We start from the raw sequence: 18160 nt of genomic DNA on the forward strand, positions 1-18160 counted from the left end.
ACACTAAGGTTACAGAGCAGTAAATAAGAAACACAGGATTTGAATCTATCCAATTCCCATCCACTTTTTCAAATGGCATTCTTAGGTGCCCAGGAACTTATTTACACACTAAAGTGGTGACTCAGGAGCCTACACTCTAACTACTGCATTATACCCCATACATATCATTTTTCTTTAAAAATGTATAAATGAAGATAGGGAAGTGTCTTCACCTTAAGCTTGAGCTGAGATTCATAAATGTCTACGTAAGACCATAGGAATAAATTCTGTAAGGGTTTGGGGCTGGTGGTCCTGGAATGGGAAGGACCCTCTTGTGTGAGTTAATACTGGCTCTTGGACTTCTAGTCTAGGTTCAATGGAGAAAGATGTTAAGGGAAAAGGTTTAAGTTGTTCCTGTGAAGGAGGCTAAGTGCACGGGGACAATATTTGTGTGACGCAAAATCAGAAAAGTCAGCATCTCCACTTTAGAGTGAAGAGCTGGATCTGAAACACTGAGACAATTACAGAAATGCAGCACTGCTCTTGTAGCTCCGTATTTTGAAATTCTGACATCCAAGGACATTCCCTGGGCAAGGATAGCAGCAGACCTCCCCATCTCTAAGTACCATTTTGAGCAGGGAGGCATCCAGATAGGAACAGGAGGTGAGAAGACTGAGTTTCTGGGAAATACTTTGGGGCCTTTGAGGCATAAGTAGATGAAATAAGGAAGATGGAGGTCCTGCTTCAACAAAAGGGACCAAGAGTCAGTGACTGTTAGTAATTTTCACTCTTTTGTATCCACTGAAGTGGTGAAAACTGGAGGCTATTAAAAAACTGGAAGGAAATAACAGAATTCTAACAGGTTTATCACATGGTGGTATTATTTCAGGTGATTGCTACTGCCTTTAAATTTTCTGTATAAACTGCCTACAGCGATGAGTGTAATTTTATAATCATGGGGGAAAAAAGGTTTTTAAAAAGTCAACCAATCAATTCCAGTAATATAAAAATGCTATTTCTAAGATTAAATTTCAAGCCTACACCAAAATCTGTGTTTCAAACCTCTAGACAATTACATCCTGTTATATATGTAAAGTAATTGCCACTCTTCTTATAACTGGGAGTACATTTTGTCACAGTTATACATTTCAATCAAAACAAAAGAAATATTATACCCACAAAATTTATTATACCCCACCACATTTATGGTATGGCTTTTGGTACACTTGTAATTTATTATTATTGTTTCAAGATTGGAAGCTCATATTCTTTTGGCAGACCAGAGTCTTCAAATTTAGGATGAGTAGCCCAAGACAAACAGACGTTCTGACCTATACAATTAACCTCATGAAATAATTTATATCAATCATTGACTATATACAAGGTCTCACCTTACACTGATTCTCATGCATCATAAAGTAACTTCCTAAAATAATGAAAGCAAATACATTTGAATCGGTTCTATTGAGATGGATAAAACTGGAGCCCATTATACAGAGTGAAGTAAGCCAGGAAGAAAAACACCAATACAGTTTACTAATGCATATATATATGGAATTTGAAAGATGGTAACGATAACCCTATATGCGAGACAGAATAAGAGACACAGATGCATAGAACAGTCTTATGGACTCTGAGGGAGAAGGTGAGGGTGGGACGTTCTGGGACAATAGCATTGAAACATGTATATTATCATATGTGAAACAGAACACCATTCCATGTTCGATGCATGAGACAAATGCTCAGGGCTGGGGCAATGGGATGACCCAGAGGGATGGGATGGGGAGGGAGGTGGGAGGGGGGTTCAGGATGGGGAACACATGTAAACCCACGGCTGATTCATGTCAATGTATGGCAAAAACTACTACAATATTGTAAAGTAATTAGCCCCCAACTAAAATAAATAAATTGATTAAAAAAAATAATAATAAAATAAAATAAAATAATGAAAGCAATGAAATCTATAATTGCTATAGTTCTTACAGCCTGCCTTTGGAAATTTCTTTTCTCAGGTTATACAGAAAAGCCCATGGGTATTTTTGGAAACATACTCTTATGGTCCATTTCACAGTAAGACCATTTGTAAAAGCAGAAATAGACACAACCCCAGCTACTAACCCTGTATGATATTTATTTAGAAAACAAGTGTCAATTAAAAAAAAAAAATGTTTGGGATACTTATCAAAGCCTCAGCTTCCTAACAGTGTTCATGAAAAGTATTTTACTGGTAAAGGAAAACTTTAAATTCAGTCATACATTTTCAAAAATGTGTCACCTTCTTACCTGGAGATTTGATGTCCAGCATAGAGGAGCAGGGCCGTCAGAAAATATAGATAAAGCTGAACCAGATGCTGCCTGGGCAAGGTTAGTAGCACAACACTCAAGATATATCCTGTAGTAGAAGTGAAAAGAGATATAAATAAAATTTGATTCTAATTTAGTCTTCCAGTTAATTACAGTAATAAAAAGAGCCTGAAGTAAATTACTTTCCAATTAGGTTTCAACAACTTTGAGGTTTTTTACTTCACTACCACAGCAAGCTTACCACAGTAAAACCACTATGGATTTTTCTATTGAAAATATAAAGCATTTTTCATTTCCTTTGTAGGTTTTTCTACTTTAAAATTGAATATATCACACAAAAGTACAACAGGATTCTCCTCATCAACTACCTTTCCTTGTCTCCTTGTTTCTTCTACACCAACTGTCCCATTCTCTAGTCCCAGAGGAAGAACAGGGGTCTTACTGTCCCTCTACCACTGCACCGCCAGTGTGACTCAGGTCTTATTTCTCCAACTCCAAAAGACCCTCCATCTTCTATGTCTTCAATCATTCCTCTGACACCATCCTCATCTCTCAAAGAACGTGCAGGGCTCTTTCCCCCAGTCGTAAAGAAAAACTCCTCACCACACTCATTTCTCCTTTTCCTATTACCTTTCTTTCATTCCAATGACAAATGTTATAAACTATCTGTACCGAAGCCTCTAATTTCTAACTATTATTCCCTCTTTACCCTTTACAATCTTAGATCCTCTACAAACCTGTTTGCTTTCTCTAAAGAACTTGGAAGTCAACAATTACCTACTAAATAGGAGTCAAATCTAAGACTGAAATTTAAGTCAAATCTAAGACTCCTATTTAAATCCTTGTCCCAGCACCTGAAGCAACAACTATCATCAAACCTATTATTCTTTGGCTCTGTGACATGGATTTCCATTTACCCTCTAAATAATTCTCCCCTCTATTTTCTTTTCACCCTTCTCAAGTGAACACAGGAAATTTAGTTTCTGAATAACTTCTACTCTCTATGTAAGTATCTAACTCAAAGAATCTATTTTCCTGCTTCAAATACACCATTCTAGATGATACAACAGTAGTTCTGAGAACCTACTACATAAGCATAAAAACCTTAGTCATTTCCTATTCTAAGCAGACAATTATAGATCATGATGTCTGAGATAAAGTCCACTTAAATGTTCCCATACAGGAGTACAAACTGAGCTCCCATCCTCCTCCTTCAACAGGCTGGCTCACCTCCCCCTCCATTCACTCTGATTCAAACCCGAGTCACCTGTGATCACCCAGTTTCACTGAGTCTCTCATAAGTTACCCCTCCTTTCTAGTCCCTATGCCCCTACCTAACCCTTTCTGTAATACAATAATGTATGATGACTGCTATTTATCTTTCAGTCTCTTCCCCTCCTCATCCATCCTATGCTTTGTTGCTATGCTATGCTAAGTCGCTTCAGTCGTGTCCGACTCTGTGCGACCCCATAGACGGCAGCTCACCAGGCTCTGCTGTCCCTAGGATTCTCCAGGCAAGAATACTGGAGTGTGCTGCCATTTCTTTCTCCAGTGCATGAAAGGGAAAAGTGAAAGTGAAGTCGCTCAGTCGTGTCCGACTCTTAGCGACCCCATGGACTGTAGCCTACCAGGCTCCTCCGTCCATGGGATTTTCCAGGCAAGAGTATGCTTTGTTACCAGGGTAATATTCCCAAAACCATCACTTTCGTTTAGACAATTTCTGCTCTAAAACTTTCAAAAGTTTTAAAGAATCTGCCTGCAATGCAGGAGACCAGGTTCAATCCCTGGGTCAGGAAGATCCCCTGGAGAAGGAAATGGAAACCCACTCCAGTATTCTTGCCTGGAGAATTCCATGGACAGACGAGCCTGACGAGCTATAGTCCATAGGGTCACAAAGAGTTAGACACAACTGAGCGACTAACACTTTAACCTCTCAGTGTAACATTAAACATCTTGCAAAAATCTGGCCCTGGCTTATTGTCCTTTCATGAATGAGTCTTCATTAGGGCATAGACATCCCTTCTTAGCTCCTAATGTGTCCCTCATGCTGAATCGATCATGCTTAAAGTTTAAGAAACAGGAGCTGTGCTAGGCACTACACATTTTCCACACATCTTAACTTCAAGAACCATCCAAGGGAAGCCAGAGATACATATTTCTATTTGCTTTTCATTTGTAAAATAAGTTCCTCCAATTAATTTTGTTAATCTCTTTCTCGTAGGACTTAAGAAGTACTTAAAAGGATGTTTATTATATTTAGCAAGTATTTTTACTGTTTGTGGCTGAAGGATTTTCTAATCAGTCTTATTGCATGAAATGTTTCCTTAGATTTTCTGACGTTTAATAAACTATCATTTTCCTTTCCCGATTTCCCTATCTTTCCCCTCTCCTGTGTATCTCATAAAATCAGCTGCCAAATTCTCTAGACTGAACATATTCATTTCATTCTTTCAATTACTCAGTCATTCAATTAATCAGCATTAGTATGTGTAAAGTATGATCCAGATGCACTCAGAGGCATGGAAAATTCAAGAAGAAAAATTAAAGAAATCACAGTCTCATGAAAAAACAAACAAGGACAAAAGTGTGATACATCCTTGGTAGTTTCATAAACAAAAATTAAAAGGACTATGGTTAGGTGATTGTTTGACCTGGACCTCAAAGGGTAAATGGATCTTTACCAGGCTAAGAGAAAGGGGAAACATTCTAAGAGAACAGCAACAGCAGGTCTGAAAGCCACAGAAGTACAAAGGAAATTTTCAGGAGACAGGAAACTATAGACCAGACTAGATTTTGGTGTAAGTAGAAAGATTATTAGGAGGGTACTGGGAGATGCTGCTGATAGAGCTGGTGGCTCAGACAGTAAAGAAACCACCTACACTGCAGGAAACCCAGGTTCGGTTTCTGGGTCGCAAAGATTCCCCTGGAGAAGGGCATGACTACCCACTCCAGTATTCTTGCCTGTAGAATTCCATGGATAGAGAAACCTGGCAGGCTACACCCCAAGGGGTCACAAAGCGTTGGACACGACTGAGTGACTAACACTAACTAACTTAGGATGGGATGGCTGGACGGCATCACGAGGCAATGAACATGAACTTGGGCAAACTCCAGGAGATGGTGAGGGACAGGGAGGCCTGGGGTGCTGTAGTCCATGGGGTCGCAAAGAGTCGGACATGACTGGGTGACTGAACAACAACAATAATTAAGGAGTTTAGCCTGGGCTTATGTTCTCAGATCCTTTAAATACCATATAGGTGAGGTAAGAAAATGAAAAACATACAGGTGAGGTAAGAAAACAAAAAACAAAATGGTAACAAAAACCCTATGGTTCACTTATACCCCCATTTTCACGTTTCAGTGAAAAATAATTGTGATAAAATGTATTGCACAGGAAGATTTTTGAGAGATTATAAATACTTACGCTGATGTATTAAGAGCTGTATGACTAAATCATCTGAACTACAATAAACAGTTGATCCTTGAACAATGCAGGGATCAAGAGCACCAAGCCCTCTTCATGGTATAAAACCTGAGTATAACTTTACAGTCAGCCTTCCGAACCTGTGGTTCCTACAGAGTTCAAGGGTCAACTGTATACATCATCTAATTACTTGAAAAATACAAAACTACTGCTGATGCAAATATGCATCATTATTCAGACTACAGGGTTAACTGAACCAACCAAAACAAACTAAATTGATAATGATGAAGCTTTGTTGTTGTTCAGTTGCTTAGTCGTGTCCGACTCTTTGCAATCCCATGAACTGCAGCACGCCAGGCTTCCCTGTCCTTCACTATCTCTAGGAGTTTGCTCAAACTCATGTCCATTGAGTCAGTGATGCCATCCAACTATCTCATCCTCTGCCACCCCTATGATAAAGCTAACTCAACAGTAATTTGGAATTAAAAAAAGCAAGACTAGCAGCATTTGAAAATAATGATCTGCTTAAAACAACACTGGTGAAACTTCCTAATGAAATACACGAATTTCTGCTATTTAAAGAGTTAATTTTAGTAGTGGAGAAAAAAAAATGAGGACTTGGAATAAAAGAGTAGCTTTGGATATGAAGTTGGCAGGGTCATTTATGAGATATATACTTAAATAGGTCTTAATGGTGATCTACTGGTGAATGGTTGAGAAAAAGGAAGTGAAGATGGTTCTAATGTCTCCAGCATGGATAACTGAGAGGATGGCTTTTCTACTAAGACAGGAAATATATAAGGGGGCAGAGGCTTGAGGTTAAGTAAAGGTGATGAGTTCAGTGATAAGCTGAGGTGCTTGTAAAATATTTAGGTTGAGATAGCTAATGATAGTTCAGTTCAGTTCAGTCGCTCAGTCGTGTCCAACTCTTTGCGACCCCATGAATTGCAGCACGCCAGGCCTCTCTGTCCATCACCAACTCCCGGAGTCTACCCAAACCCATGTCCATCGAGTCGGTGATGCCATCCAACCATCTCATCCTCTGTCATCCCCTTCTCCTCCCGCCCCCAATCCTACCCAGCATTAGGGTCTTTTCCAATGAGTCAACCCTTCGCATGAGGTGCCCAAAGTATTGGAGTTTCAGCTTCAACATCAGACCTTCCAATGAACACCCAGGATTGATCTCTTTTAGGATGGATTGATTGGATCTCCTTGCAGTCCAAGGGACTCTCAAGAGTCTTCTCCAACACCACAGTTCAAAAGCATCAATTCTGCGGCGCTCAGCTTTCTTCACCGCCCAACTCTCACATCCATACATGACCACTGGAAAAACCATAGCCTTGACTAGATGTACTTTTGTTGGCAAAGTAACGTCTCTGCTTTTAAATATGCTATCTAGCTTGGCCATAACCTTCCTTCCAAGGAGTAAGCGTCTTTTAATTTCATGGCTGCAATCACCATCAGCAGTGATTTTGGAGCCCAGAAAAATAAAGTCTGACACTGTTTCCACTGTTTCCCCATCTATTTCCCATGAAGTGATGGGACCGGATGCCATGATCTTTCTTAGTTTTCTGAACGTTGAGCTTTAAGCCAACTTTTTCACTCTCCTCTTTCACTTTCATCAAGAGGCTCTTTAGTTCTTCTTCACTTTCTGCCATAAGGGTGGTGTCATCTGCATATCTGAGGTTATTGATATTTCTCCCGAAAATCTTGATTCCAGCTTGTGTTTCTTCCAGCCCAGCGTTTCTCATGATGTACTCTGCATATAAGTTAAATAAGCAGGGTGACAATATACAGCCTTGACATACTCCTTTTCCTATTTGGAACCAGTCTGTTGTTCCACGTCCAGTTCTAACTGTTGCTTCCTGACCTGCATACAGGTTTCTCAAGAGACAGGTCAGATGGTCTGGTATTCCCATCTCTTTCAGAATTTTCCACAGTTTATTGTGATCCACACAGTCAAAGGCTTTGGCATAGTCAATAAAGCAGAAATAGATATTTTTCTGGAACTCTCTTGCTTTTTCGATGATCCAGCGGATATTGGCAATTTGACCTCTGGTTCCTCTGCCTTTTCTAAAACCAGCTTGAACATCTGGAAGTTCACGGTTCACGTATTGCTGAAGCCTGGCTTGGAGAATTTTGAGCATTACTTTACTAGCGTGTGAGATGAGTGCAATTGTGCAGTAGTTTGAGCATTCTTTGGCATTGCCTTTCTTTGCGATTGGAACGAAGACTGACCTCTTCCAGTCCTGTGGCCACTGCTGAGTTTTCCAAATTTGCTGGCAGATCGAGTGCAGCACTTTCACAGCATCATCTTTCAGGATTTGAAATAGCTCAACTGGAATTCCATCACCTCCACTAGCTTTGTTCGTAGTGATGCTTTCTAAGGCCCACTTGACTTCACATTCCAGGATGTCTGGCTCTAGGTGAGTGATCACACCATCGTGATTATCTGGGTCGTGAAGATCTTTTTTGTACAGTTCTTCTGTGTATTCTTGCCACCTCTTCTTAATATCTTCTGCTTCTGTTAGGTCCATACCATAGTTAGAAATCATTTATTCATCACCAGGCACTAGTTAGGTACTGATAATACTGAGATAATAGACAAGATAATAGACAACACCATTCCTACCTTAAGGGAGCTAACTATCTAGTTGAGAAGATAGCTAGGCTTAAGGACCCTTAGAATGTAGCACAGTAAGTACTATGGTGGAGGTATGAACTGGATACCATGCGATCAAAGAGGAGGAACAATAATGGAGACTAAAGTGGTCAAAAACAGTGAAAAGTGGAGATGGAGATTTGTAGCCAAAACTATGTGAAACCACCCCAACAACAAAATAGGAAAATTAAACACAAATCCTAGGAATATCAACACTAAAGGAGTCCAAAGATACAGCAAAAGACTCAGAAGGAATGATTAGAAAAATTCAGAAAGATTTTTAAGAAGGAGATTGTGGTTAACAGTTTCACAAACGTGGAATGGTGTGCAAAACAGGGATACAAATGAAGTTTGAGTTTTACCTTTTAGGTCACTAATGATTTTAGTGATCATAGTTACAACAGAACTATTCTCATATCCACTCTTTTCTTTGCAACTGCTACCATGCCAGCTCTGGATCTCATTACCTGTTGCCAAAAATCCTAAATGGTCTTCTATCCTCCAGTTTCTCCCCTCCCCAGTCCACTATCCTATCCTATTCAACACTGCCTAACCAATCTTAAGATGCAGCTCACCTGCTCTAAATCCCTTATTGACCCATCACTATCTATCAAGTTAAGCACAATATCTAACATTTGCATTCAGGACTTTTCACAACTGGCCCTATTCTTCCTTTTCAATATTATTTCTATTCTCCTTTATATATCCTCCACCCTGCAAACAGTTCTATAATTAACATCTGGATAGTTACTGTCTCTGCTGTCCTCAGACAGGACCCGCACTGGAAAGCTTCTAATTTCAAAGGTACAATTATACTCCATTAACACAATTATTGGGAGAAGGCATTGGCAACCCACTCCAGTACTCTTGCCTGGAAAATCCCATGGACGGAGGAGCCTGGTAGGCTGCAGTCCATGGGGTCACTTCAAGTCGGACACGACTGAGCAACTCCACTTTCACTTTTCACTTTCATGCATTGGAGAAGGAAATGGCAGCCCACTCCAGTATTCTTGCCTGGAGAATCCCAGGGACGGGGGAGCCTGGTGGGCTGCCGTCTACGGGGTCGCACAGAGTCGGACACGACTGAGGTGACTTAGCATTAACACAATTATTAACACTCCCCACCTTGATTTTTAAGCTCTTAATAACAATTAGAGGATATAAGGGGGAAAAAAACTCACAATAGTTAAAAAAAAAAACTTAGGAATGAACTGAAAAATAAAAGTCTAACACCTATATAAAGAAAACTTTAAAACACTTCAGAAGGACACACAAGAAATCGTGAACATAGTAAGTCTCTTGTGTTCTTTCCTAAAGAAGAGTTAGCACCCTTAAGCTCTCTCTTCACGCTAACTGAACTTTTAATAATAAGCAATCTCAGCAAACAGGTCAACAGGGCTGTGTTTGGAAGATTAAATAATTGTGAAGTTCATATAGAAAACTAACAACAACTACCAAAAAAAAAACCTCAGAGAGGGAAATAAAGAAAAAGGGACTAACTCTATCAGACAGTAAAATAAAATCTAAATCCTCAATAATAAGAAATGAACAGAAAAAAGTTCAGAAATGGAATAAGACAGATAAATTCTAAATGCAGCAAAGATTTAAATGCAAAAACGAAAAAACAAAAAGAATGCAATAAAACATGACATACATCTTTGTAAACTTAAGAACAGAGAAGGCTTTTTTAATTGATTAAAAATCCTAAAGCTATATGAAAGAAAAAATGATAAATTCAATCACATTAAAAACAAATTTTGCGTGTCAAAAATATCTTTAGCAAAATAAAGAGAACTGAAATTGGAAAAAATTCCAACTCATCACACAGGGTTTATTTCCCTAACATATATCGACTCCATGGACTGCAGCACCCCAGGCTCCTCCGTCCATGGGATCTTCCAGGCAAGAGTACTGGAGTGGGGTGCCATTGCCTTCTCTGTAACATATATCAAACCCCACCAACTAGTAAGAAAAGGCTAACAGTCCCATAGAAAAGTGAGCAAGGGACAGGTACTGACAACTCTCAAAGGAGGAAATTACAAATTTTTTAAACACATGAATAAATTCAATCTCATTCAAAAGAGAAACACAAATTAAAACTACATTTAAAAATAACCATTTTTCACCTACATGCCATGTCACGTTTACTAGTTCAGTCATGTCCGACTCTGCAACCCTTTGGACTGTAGCCCACTAGGCTCCTCTGTCCATGGGACTTTTCAGGCAAGAATACTGGAGTGGTTTGCAATTTTCCTCATCCAGGGGATCTCTTCCCAACCCAGGGATGAAACCCGCGTCTCCTGTGTCTCCTGCATTGCAGGCGGACGCTTTACCTGCTGAGCCATCAGAGAAGCCCACTGAGCAGCCAAATATTAAAGTTTGATAATACTGTTTTGATAAGGATGTAGGATTTCAGGAGCCATCAACAACTGCTTATGTAGGTACAAAATAGTCTATACAGAGCAGTATCAATCAATAGTCCCAATGTATATATACTCTTTAACCCAGCAGAATCACTTCTAATAACTCATCCCATGGCTATCTTTGCATCTGTTGAAATGATAGCTATACAAAACTATTTAGTACAACACTGAATGAAACAGTAGAAGACAGAAGCTATCTCAAATGTCCTCCACTGAAGTAATTCATGCAATAAATTATGGTGCAGTCATACAAGAGTACTATGCCCCTATGAAACAGAACTGGAGGGCTGGGGAAGAAAGTGAGGCCTCAACATTTCGTCAGATCTTAAGATATGGCAGATCAGAATGTGTCAGCATGAAAAAACAGTGAATATCTAAAAATAACATGGCTCTATGATACATCATAAAGTTAAAACAAACAAAAGGTTCAAAAGAGTAATGTACTATGTAATCATCTGTACTAAAAAAGAGGAAAGATATTTATATTTTTGTTATTTATATATCAATATATCTTTATATTTACTTACACATGCATAAAATATCTCCAGAATTATGTGCAAGAAAATAAAAACAGCTACTTGTTGGGACTCAAAGTGAGAACTCAGTAGATGAGGCACAGAGACAGAAGGGAGGCACTTTTCACTGTATACTTTTTATGCTTTTTGGTTTTTGAACATAAATTACAATTTCTAAAATCCATTTAAGGGTGAAATTCTGTAAATTGGAACATTACATAAACACTACATAATGCTCTGACACAGAGGTTACTGTAACCAAAAATCTGTTCAAGCTGAAAATATCTACTAGTGCAATCACTGAGCTTACTCTACCATAGCATATAATAAGTGTATTTAAGAAGGCTCAGTTGAGTTCCCAAAGCCAAAGAGTATGAACTGCAACTGTACAAGAACCTATACAACTTCTAAAATGAATGTTACTGTTATTAGGTAGCTGTTTTTATAATAAATACTTCAATATAGTCAGAAATAATACATGTGATAAGTACATGTTTAAGACCACAGAACAAACTACTTTTGCTGGATTAAGCGAAAAAATATCTAAACCAAGTACCCAATTGTTCTTCTACAATAGACTGGAATTATTTTCCATAAACTGACTAACATACAAACCTTTAACAAAGGGGTGAGAATTAGTATTTTGCAGCATAAAAGAACCTTCTCATTTCAGAGGCTTTCCAAGGTAGTGCCAACAGAGAGAGAGAAGTCTACTGTACTCAGATGTTCTATCTCTAGTGCAGTCTTTTCTACTGTACCATACTCCTTCCCACAATGGCTTACCTGGTGATCTCTCAGAGCTATAAGGGGTTCTCAGGGCTAAGCTTTGAAACCTAGAAAGTTCTTTTATAGATAAAAAATAAATCTCAGAGACAGGACAACCCTTAACAATTTTATAAAAGATAATCTTCAAATTTTAAAAAAGATACACTTGTTGATAGGCAATTCTAATAACAAAAATATTAATAAAACCACTGCAACACATCATTCAAGCCACATCTTGAGTTACTGATGTTAATGAAAATATACTATCGCTATTATTACATATAAAACAAAAATTAACCTAAAAATTAAGAATCATGACTATTATTCTAGATGACTTTATCTGCTTCCTAATTTTCTTATTTTTGGCCGTACTCCACAGCATATGAGATCTTCCCTGACCAGGGATCAAACCCATGCCCTCTGCAGTAGAAACACAGTTAACTTAACAACTGGACCTCCAGGGAAGTCCTCTGCCTGTGTATCTCGACTTTAATTTCTTAAACCTTTTCACATTACTTCTACCACTGATTCAAAAAAAATCATATCAATTACATATTTCAAGCACTTCTTTTTTTAATATTATGATATAGTTTTGACATTTAACTGAAATGAATACTTTACCTTCAAATGATATTAATGTTTTGGAAGAATAAAGAATATTGCTTACTTTCTGGACTTACCTGGTATTACAATGGATAAGAATCTACCTGCCAAAGCAGGAGACAAAGGTTTGATCCCTGGTCTGGGAAGATTCCACATACTGAGGAGCAATTAAGCTCATGAGCCACGACTACTGAGCCCAAGCTCTAAAGCCTACAAGCCACAACTACTGAAGCCTATGTGCCTAGAGCCTGTGGCCTGCAACAAGAGAAGCCACTGCTCAGTGCAACTAGAGAAAGTCTGAATGCAGCAACAAAGACCCAGCGTAACCAAAAATAAATAAATAAATAATTTTACAAAAAAAAAAAAAAGAGCTTACATTCTGAATTACTACCAAAACCCAAATTAATGAGAAGTTTTAACAGGCCAAATGTCTGGAAAGGGCTTCCCAGGTGGCGCAGTAGTAAAGAACCCACTGCCAATGCAGGAGACTCAGTCCAGTATTCCTGCCTGGAAAATTCCATGAACAGAGGAGCATGGCAGGCTACAGTCCATGGGGTCACCAAATGAGTCGGACATGAATGAGCACAACACAGCAAATGTCTGAAAAGGTTATTTCCCATTATTTAACTCTACTGTATTAAAATCTAATACATGTTTTCTTTGATACATGTCAATTACATCTAATAAACCAGAAGCAAAAAATAAATTAAAAAAACCTAATGTTTTCTTCTGCTTTCCAGGTTCATCAAAATTTATTTCACAGCAAAATAAATCCAACTCTGTCTATTTTCCTCTACCCCTAATAATTTATATGCAATTGTGAGACAAATAAGACTATAAACATGATTAATAAACATTCATCAACAACTGTATCACTGTCACTTCAATGTAAAAGGACATGATTTTACCCAAATTAAAGAGTATACAAAGACATAAATCAGAACGCTCACTAAAAGCTTAGGAAACAGGATGTAGACACTTACCTACATAATGCATATTGAGAGCCAAATATTTGTATTGGAAAAGAGGGTTGTTATTGAGGCTACTTCTTTGGATCTGCTGGAAGAAGGAGCTGACATCCCATCTGTACAGGACGTCCAACAGCATGATGCTTGGCACCCGCAGGGCCACATTTAACACTGCCTCCAGTTTCTCCTTTGCAGCCATGTTTTTTCTTGGAGCAGACCTAAAATTCAGGAGACGCAATATAAAAGAGAAGTCACCTCAAATAGCTTTTAGATATCCTTTTATGAGTCTAATGGATCACATACTACACAAAAGCTATGTTATAATGTAAGAAGCTCCTTAGACGCATCTACTACTTTCAGATATTTAGGAAATAAGCTTTCTATTATGTTTTCACATGGACTCTCTTGGGTCTGCTCAACTTTAAGGCTCCGAGGAAATGTTCGGGCCTCAAAATTTGTTTTTTAAAAAGCTTCTAATTCCAAATCTAGGCACTTAACAAAACAGCCTATAAGAATACTGTAGCTTTTGTCCAATTATCTTGAGAAGGAAAATTCACTCCTACAAAATTCCTTGAGATTTATGCAGCTTTTTTAAAAGAGAGCAAATTGTAAAATTATTACATGAAAAAGCCTAAGGTATTTAATAAAAATTTAATAACTGCACATTGAGTATACAGCATCTCACAGTCTATCCTGTTCCTTATTACTTAAAATCAAAACTGAAGTACTCAATTTACATGATACAGATAGAATGCAGAGAACTCAAGATATAGGTAAAAGTAACACTGTTTCCTTGTATCATCAAAATTAAACTTTTAGGGCTTCCCTGGTGGTCCAGTGGTTAAGAGTCCACCTTGCAGTGCAGGGGACACCAGTTTGATCCCTGGTCCAGGAAGATCCCACATGCCATGGAGATCCCACGATCCCATAAGCCCGTGCGCTCTAGAGCCTGTGCTCTGCACAAGAGAAGCCACCACAATGAGAAGCCTATGCACTGCAACTAGAGAAATCCTGCACACAGCAACAAAGACCCAACAGAGCCCAATAATATAAATAAATAAATCTTGAAGGAAAAAAAAACCTTAGTCTGAAATTCCCACCATCTGCTTTCAAAGTAGGAAAAAGCTCATCAAATTCTTCCTTGTGACACACAGACACGCTGGCACATGGAAGAAGTCAAGCATTGTGAGTCTGCGGCCTCTGTCTTTGCTTAGCTGTTGATTAGCATTGGTGAATGGGGAGCCTAAAAAAAAAATAGGAAGGAAGGAAACGAAGGATCTCCCAGACAATCTACTATATAAAGGACAATTTAGTGTAATACTGCTTTATATGACAGAGCTGCAAATTAATCCAAGGAATTACAGAAAAGAAGACAGAAGTAAAGTGGTAAAGGATAATTTTAGGAGTAATGATAATTCAGATTGTTGGCTCTGACAATATCCTTTTAAGAACTTTGCTGAGAAAGCAAAACACACTTCTAGCTTTGGCAGTAATTTCAGACATTACAGGACAAATGAAAATATTTATTTCCAAAGAAAATTATAGTGACAGATTGCTATGCTATGGTTAAATATTTGTCAGTATTTCCATTTCACCCTCTAATTTTCATAGCTTCCTAGCTCAGATAGTTGGGGGGAAAATGCTGCTCAGTTTGGCACACCATTAACATAAGTTTTTCCATCACTAAACTGATTTATTATATATCATTCCCACTACTCAAATGTTATGTATGTCCTACCAATAATGCAAAATTAACATTTTTATAAATAATTACTGTAATTCTGATTACTTTAAATGAACAAGACTGCTTTAATCATTTTCATACATAAGAAATGGAGGGGAGGGATAAACGGGGAGATTGGGACTGACACACGGCTACATATAAAACAGGTAACTAATATGGACCTACTGCACAGCGCAGGGAACTCTATATTCTCAATATTCTCTAACAGCCTATATGGGGAAAAAAATCTAAAAAAAGAATGAATTTACATATATGTATAACTGATTCACTGTGCCATACACCTGAAACTAATACATTATAAATCAACTTCAAGAAAAAAAAATTTCAAAACAGAATATTGTCAGAGAATCATAACCAAATAGCTGTGTCCTAAGGGGGAAAAAAAAAGCACTGAAAAATAAAATCTCGAATCAACATTTATTACAAATTATACCATTTAGGAAAAGGCAATGGCACCCCACTGCAGTACTCTTGCCTGGAAAATCCCATGGACGGAGGAGCCTGGTGGGCTATAGTCCATGGGGTCGCTAAGAGTCGGACACGACTGAGCGACTTCACTTTGAGTTTTCACTTTCATGCACTGGAGAAGGAAATGGCAACCCACTCCAGTGTTCTTGCCTGGAGGATCCCAGGGATGGGGGAGCCTGGTGGGCTGCTGTCTATGGGGTCACAGAGTCGGACACGACTGAAGTGACTTAGCAGCAGCATACCATTTAGGAGCCTAAATTTCTCAAAGCTCATGATATTATTAAGAAAAAAAATTCTAGCAAATAGTCATATTAACATCCTTTCAACAGTGGCCCTGGGGTGATTTTTATTCCCCTCTTTTTCTGTTTGACAAATGTTTTGGTATACCCATATATTACTAGGAAAAGTGTAATATAATGTGCCTAAGCTATCTAGATAACTTAAGAAAATACACAGGAAGTAACTACTTACTCTGGTGGTCAACCTAATAACTCAGTGCACTCTTGGGAGTTCATTTCAGAGTACACAAATGATAGATTTTTTTTTTTTTCTCACAAACCAACAGTCACGTGTGAAAATTACCATATACCAAGATAAAAATATCACTGACAGGCTTTATTCAGTAATGGAAAAGTAACTATCTTTCCATACTGTATATTCTAATATGAATCAATACTGCTTTTGTAAGTAACAAAAAAGGGGACAATCACTGAGTTCATATTTGTGGTTCATATTCATTTCATCTGACTTAGAGCCTTCATATGTTTTTAATGTTTTCTTGTTTTTAAATGTGCTCAGTTTCACTATTTATCATAGCTCTTAAAGGGGTAAAGAAAAAAAAAACTAAACAAAATAACCATTCCTACATTAGAAATCAAGATCTGAAATGCTAAGGGAAAAAAAACTCCCTAATTCTTACAAAGGGCCATATCTCTATTACAAAAGAAGGCCACTAGCAGAATGGTATATGCTTCCTCTTACATTACCACTACTTCACAGGCAAAAACAGAACACAAACGGAACAAGAATAAAAAGAAAATCTTGGGTCCCTAAACCTACTGATAACAGAAGAACATCCAAGACAGACACCTAAACTCTACTGCCTGGATGGAACGAAATATCCCCTTTAACAACAATATATTGCTTACTAAATGTTTCATTTATTTCTGTATGTGAGTGACATTTCAGTAAGTCATTGGCAAGCTGGCCATGTATAGGGACGTGGAGGAAAAAAATTTAATACACAGAAAGCTGAATCTAAAATGTTACCCACAAGAGCTATGGAAAGAAAAGCGGGGGGGGGGGGGACATTGTGGATCATTCTTCATATAAATGCCACATGATAGGGTGTGACCATTACAAATAAATACCATACACTACACTCGAGCTCACACACTAAACTAACAACTAAACAAAATGTTGAAATATATTTTATTTGCTGAAACCTGAAATTACTCACATGTGCCAAATCACATCTGCCAAAAGACTAAATTAAAAACATAAAATAAATAAAATTGGAGCCTTCTTTCCTGGGGTGAAGACTGCTATACCTCTAAGATGTTTGGTTCAAGCCTAATTTATCTTTTTCTCAGATTTGTTAAACAGAGTTAGGGAGCATATTCTAAGTCAGAGGAAGCTCAAAATTCTCCTAAAACCAAACAATATCAACTAACCCTCAAAAATAAACAGAAGAGCTGAAGGAAAAGAAAATTCAAAGGCTTGACACTCTCTAAAGCCAAATATAAAAGATACTCCCTGCCTTGTTCAGTTATGTACATTTTGCCTTCTGTGCATGATTTTTAAATTTCCTCCTTGAAATGGGTAAAGAACTGAGAAAGTTAACACTCCAACAAATTGTCTTTGAAAGTAATGAAAACTAAATGTGACTCAAAGATGCTTTACACAGTAAAACAGCTTTAAATAAAAATCCATCCCTTTCCAGTAACAGAAAAAGAAAGGCTCAACAAAAGCTAACCAAAAACAGGACCATAGGATTTCATTAAATGACATTCCTAGGCTTGGAAGCAGCAAATTGCTACCTAGGAACACAAGAATGTCCCGTACCAGCATAACATTGAACAATTCATCATTCACTTTTGTGGTTTAGGATACACCGGGGACCTCATTCTACACTTTTCAGATAATACTACATTTCAGTTTTGAATATGAAGAAATCAAACAAATCATCACCAATATGAAAAACATAAGTTTTTAACATCAGAGCTCCTCATCAGCTGAAGAATTATGCTAAAAAATTAGAAGTGAAAATGTTCTTACCCAAAAAGGGAACAGAATTCACATCTCC

The 18160-nt window shown here is 38.0% G+C and overlaps 1 protein-coding gene across 27 annotated transcripts in view; it reads right to left on the minus strand.

Moving 5' to 3' along the window:
* The window catches only part of RNF145 (ring finger protein 145), a 116719-nt gene that overhangs the window by 43618 nt on the left and 54941 nt on the right, over positions 1 to 18160 (minus strand). For 12 of the 27 annotated variants that reach the window (XM_081500550.1, XM_081500548.1, XM_081500532.1 and 9 more), the window contains 2 exons: positions 13659 to 13861; positions 2263 to 2371 (listed from right to left, as the gene is read on the minus strand). In XM_081500550.1, the coding sequence (XP_081356676.1) occupies positions 2263 to 2371; positions 13659 to 13842 (293 nt within the window). In that variant the 5' untranslated portion in view covers positions 13843 to 13861. Of the gene's footprint in view, positions 1 to 2262; positions 2372 to 13658; positions 13899 to 14724; positions 14887 to 18132; position 18160 lie in introns of all 27 variants that reach the window. The other 15 variants (XM_081500547.1, XM_081500537.1, XM_081500534.1 and 12 more) reach the window with 3 other exon arrangements.

The sequence above is a fragment of the Giraffa tippelskirchi genome, chromosome 6 (genome assembly GCF_054371585.1).
Source record: "Giraffa tippelskirchi isolate mGirTip1 chromosome 6, T2T-mGirTip1v1.2.pri, whole genome shotgun sequence".
Classification (NCBI taxonomy): Eukaryota; Metazoa; Chordata; class Mammalia; order Artiodactyla; family Giraffidae; genus Giraffa; species Giraffa tippelskirchi.